Source organism: Juglans regia, chromosome 3 (genome assembly GCF_001411555.2).
Source record: "Juglans regia cultivar Chandler chromosome 3, Walnut 2.0, whole genome shotgun sequence".
In the NCBI taxonomy this organism is placed as follows: Eukaryota; Viridiplantae; Streptophyta; class Magnoliopsida; order Fagales; family Juglandaceae; genus Juglans; species Juglans regia.
In genome coordinates, this window is record NC_049903.1 from 14,896,542 (window position 1) to 14,901,445 (window position 4,904).

A 4,904-nucleotide genomic window follows, 5' to 3' on the forward strand; every position below is an offset into this window, starting at 1 on the left:
AATCTCAAAGATTCCACTTGCTTCTCTCAATTTCTCATACATTAATGACAAGATTAAGTTGACTCATCATTACTCTAGCATGTTTTCCGTTAAATCATCTTATGCTGCTTTGAAAAACCATCCCTCCACCTCTGCCATTGATCTTAATTGGAAAGAATTGTAGAAACTCAAAATTCAAGACAGATTAAAACTTCTCATTTGGAAAATCATGCATAACATCCTTCCCACAAAAGTTTTGTTGGAAAATTTTATTAATTTGGATGAGGATCAACGTTGAAATTTTTGAATCCCTTCCCATGTTTGAATGGATCAAGGTCATTCTAGATCCTGCCACTAAGCTTCTAATTCTAGCAGATGAATCCCAAGACTTCCAAATTTTTGCTGCACTAACCATGGACAACATCTGGTTTCTAAGAAAGACAGTGAAGAAAATTCATCGGTCTCAAAATCAATGTGCGCATGATATAGCGCAATGGGCAGCCTCCGTCAACCTCTATGGAAGCATACTACCCCTCTCCTCAATCCCCCTAGTTTACTTAATTTTCATAATGGCAAGGACCCTCCTTAATTTGCTTTATTGTAATTAATATTATATGAACCTTTATCTTCATTAATGCAGTAAACTTGACGGGGAATAAAAAAATAAAGAAGACATAAAAGAGAGGCATGAAAAATATGAACGTTAAATTGTGGGTGCTGCGACCAGAGAATGGCTGGGCACTTGGCAGCGTGTCCAGGACCGGTGAAGGGCAATATTATGGCACAGGAGCAAGCAAGTAGCTGAGAGAAAAAACAAGACAGAGGAAAGAGGGAATCCCAAGGTGGGGATCATATGCATGTCTTTTTTTCAATCAGGATCTGATTTGCACATCCAAATTGAAATTATTTTCTTTTAAAAAATCTTAGGTTCATGTTGGGAATAAAGCCATTGTTTTTCACCCGAGCTAGATACAAGTTAAACTCCATAACATTATATACATCGTGAATATATATATATATAATCATATTTAATTATTATAAGACTAGTTCGGTACTTCAAGGAAGTGTTTAGACTCTGCCACTGCACACATCCATACATAATTCACATGTCAATCTAGCTTGACTGGCCTGCCCAAGAATGGAAACATCATCACAACATAACAATCTCACGCAAACTGGCCCAGAACAGGGAAAAAAATTCTCACGCAAACTGACTGAAACCTACAAACATAGATCAAGCTGCAATCTCCTCTTCTTCCTCCTCGTACTCCTCCTCGTCAGCAGTTGCATCCTGGTATTGCTGATACTCAGCCACCAGATCGTTCATGTTACTCTCAGCCTCGGTGAACTCCATCTCATCCATTCCTTCACCGGTGTACCAGTGCAAGAAAGCCTTGCGCCTGAACATTGCAGTAAACTGCTCACTAACCCTCCGAAACATCTCCTGAATCGAAGTTGAATTCCCAATGAAAGTAGATGCCATCTTCAGACCCTTGGGTGGGATGTCACATACACTAGACTTGACATTGTTAGGTATCCACTCAACAAAGTAGGAGGAGTTCTTGTTCTGTACATTGATCATCTGTTCGTCAACTTCCTTGGTACTCATCTTACCACGGAACATGGCAGAAGCAGTTAGATAACGACCATGCCGTGGGTCAGCTGCACACATCATGTTTTTAGCATCCCACATTTGCTGGGTTAATTCTGGCACAGTCAAGGCACGATACTGCTGCGATCCTCTTGATGTTAAGGGTGCAAATCCAACCATAAAGAAATGAAGACGAGGAAATGGGATGAGATTGACTGCAAGCTTCCGAAGGTCTGAGTTCAGCTGTCCAGGGAACCGAAGACAACATGTGACCCCACTCATGGTAGCAGAGATGAGATGATTGAGATCACCAACTATCATTCAAAAATAAAGGTCAAGGGTCAGCTATGATCTTCCCATAATATATATATATATATAATATATGTACACAATGAAAAAAGTTATCTAGTTTTGGGAAAAAAACATAGGAAAAGAGAAGACAAGGTCTTCATCCACTGTTCACTTGATTAAGAAAAAAGAAAGAAAGAAGCAACAGGTAGGTAGTTAATTAGGTAGGAGAGAGATTACGGACCAACTGATTATAAAAGATCAACCATTAGTGATAATAGCAACCTACTTCTACTTTCAGATAACCACCACTACTTAGTGACTCATTACCAATAATTATTGAGACACACTGGGACCTATCTATATATTGTATGGGTAGGCAATGTTATCAAATCTGTATTAATATATTGGAAGGGTAGGCCATGCTATCAAATCATATCCATCTCATGGATTCTTTAGAATAAATGCATAACGCTTGCAGTAATAACATGGTAAACAATATTCACGATAAGGACACATTTTCAATGTAAGTATGCAATGAGTGTCAAGAACTAGAGATAAGAACTTTGAACTTACAAGTAGGGGTAGCAAGCTTCAGAGTACGGAAGCAAATGTCGTATAGGGCCTCATTGTCCAGAACCATGCATTCATCAGCATTCTCAACAAGTTGATGCACAGAAAGGGTCGCATTGTATGGTTCAACAACTGTGTCAGACACCTTAGGTGAAGGAAAGACAGAAAATGTAAGCATCATGCGATCTGGATACTCCTCCCTAATCTTAGAAATAAGAAGGGTTCCCATGCCAGAGCCCGTCCCTCCACCCAAAGAATGACAAACTTGAAATCCTGCTCAAAAAAATATAGAGTTAGCACAATTCTAAGCCATTAATAAGCTCAGAGAGAGAGGGGGAGAGAGAAAGAGAGAGATTTCACATGGGCCGTAAAAGGAATACCAAGCACAATCACCACATGGGTCATGACAGAATAAAATTCAAGTCAGGATATCTGACAACAATATTTCCAAAAGTTATATTTTCTAGCAATAGATTTTCCTTATGTACTAAGGATGGGACCTTGTCCTGGACACCTGGTGCCAATAAAAAAAAAAAAAAAGATTTTCCTTATGTACTGCAGCATAGAGGACAATAAGTGCAACTTTGTTAAGCACCGTAAACATAAATCTCAAAGCATAGAAGTAAAAACTAAAGCACAACTTTGCTGTGCAAGAAAAAATATATTATTTGCCAAAAAAAGGGGGTTAGAACACATTACATTACAAAACAAAATAACAAATTGCCATCACACGATTACAAGAGTAACACTCGGTTTCATGCAAAACTAGGCTTCATGAATTATAATTGAGCTACTTCCCGATAAAAACATATCCTGCGAGATACTTCAATATTTTAGCAAAAGATGGATTTTTTAGCATCTTTCATACGAAATATATCATCTGATCAAACATTACAATTCAAGCAATTCAAATCTACCCATTAGGTCTAATGCAATCAAAGTAAAAATATTCAGTCTATATATATAATTGCAAATGGTAGTTTCTAGGAAAATATAATTTGCTTACCCTACATCTACAAACCTTGTTAATTATCAACCAAGAACAGCTCACAGGATTAAGAAAGCGAACCATGCAAAGATTATATTCGTGATCATCAATGCTAGAACTACCAATCTACTTATCCAAAAAAAAAACTACCAATTTACTGCAATGAGAAACTACCATGAGAAAACACCACAATTCAACCAACGAAGACATTCAACATGGACTTTTAACACTATCAATATTACTGCAATGAAAAAATGAGGTATAAAACACAACCATTAGGAGCCGAGATTACTACAATTTGAGAACCATCAGATTCTTTGACTAGCAAAAGAGAGAAAATTTGATGACCAAATAAGTAAGTACAAATGGGAGATTAGAAAATGATCCAAGTTTCCTCAAATCCAGAATCCATAAAAATATAATCAGAAACTACAAAAAGAGCTAGAAAGCTAAATAAAATGTGATCAGAACCAACGAAATTAATGAACGATAATTTACATTGAAGGTAAAATTTTTGAGTGGGGAAATTGAGTTTTTACTAAAATATTTTGTTCCCAAACCTAACCCAGAAAGAAAAACTAATGCGAAGCTAAAAAAAAAAAAAATATGCTGCGTAAAACGTATTACCCTGCAGGCAATCGCAGTTTTCGGCCTCCTTCCTGACAACATCGAGGACGGAGTCGATGAGCTCAGCGCCCTCGGTGTAGTGGCCCTTGGCCCAGTTGTTGCCGGCTCCGGACTGCCCGAAGACGAAATTATCGGGCCTAAAGATCTGGCCGAACGGACCGGATCGGACAGAATCCATGGTCCCCGGTTCCAGATCCATGAGCACGGCACGCGGGACGTAGCGTCCGCCACTTGCCTCGTTGTAATAGACGTTGATGCGCTCGAGCTGGAGCTCCGAGTCGCCGCTGTACCTGCCAGTGTGGTCGATGCCGTGCTCGTCGCAGATAACTTCCCAGAACTTGGCCCCAATCTGGTTGCCACACTGACCACCCTGGATGTGCAGGATTTCTCTCATTGTGGTCGATTTTCTTTCTGCTCTTTCTCGGGAAAGTTTGGGAGCGATCCGCGAGGTGGGTTTGGGAATTGTAAGGAGCTGGAACAGGATGGTGGAGGTAAGAGAGTGTGGGTGGACTTATATAGGAAAGGTCTAGTGTGTAAATATGGAGAGTTAGTTAGGGGTATATCTGAAAATGAGGTTAACCAATGTACTGATATTTTGGGGGATTTTTTTTTTTTTTACTTTTTAATTTTGGCCAATGAGTTGTTTTATTTTTTTGATAACTAATTTTGGCTAATGAATTGGCAATAGTGTAATGTCTTCAGAGATGAGATGAAATTAAAATTAAAAAATTGAATAAAATATTATTATAGAATATTTTTTAATATTATTTTTATTTTAAGATTTGAAAAAATTAAACTGTTTATTTTATTTTATATTGAAAGTTAAAAAAGTTGTAATGATTAGATGAGAACAAACGA

General features: G+C 38.1%; 1 protein-coding gene across 1 annotated transcript; it reads right to left on the reverse strand.

The window, feature by feature from the left end:
* Positions 1-949: 949 nt before the first annotated feature.
* Positions 950-4,569, reverse strand: LOC109019574 (tubulin beta chain). Its single transcript, XM_019001893.2, has 3 exons — positions 4,047-4,569; positions 2,435-2,704; positions 950-1,884 (listed from the first exon to the last, which is right to left on the reverse strand). Exons 1-3 carry the CDS (start codon positions 4,438-4,440, stop codon positions 1,214-1,216), a joined length of 1,335 nt encoding a protein of 444 aa, XP_018857438.1. The 5' UTR covers positions 4,441-4,569; the 3' UTR covers positions 950-1,213.
* Positions 4,570-4,904: the final 335 nt, after the last annotated feature.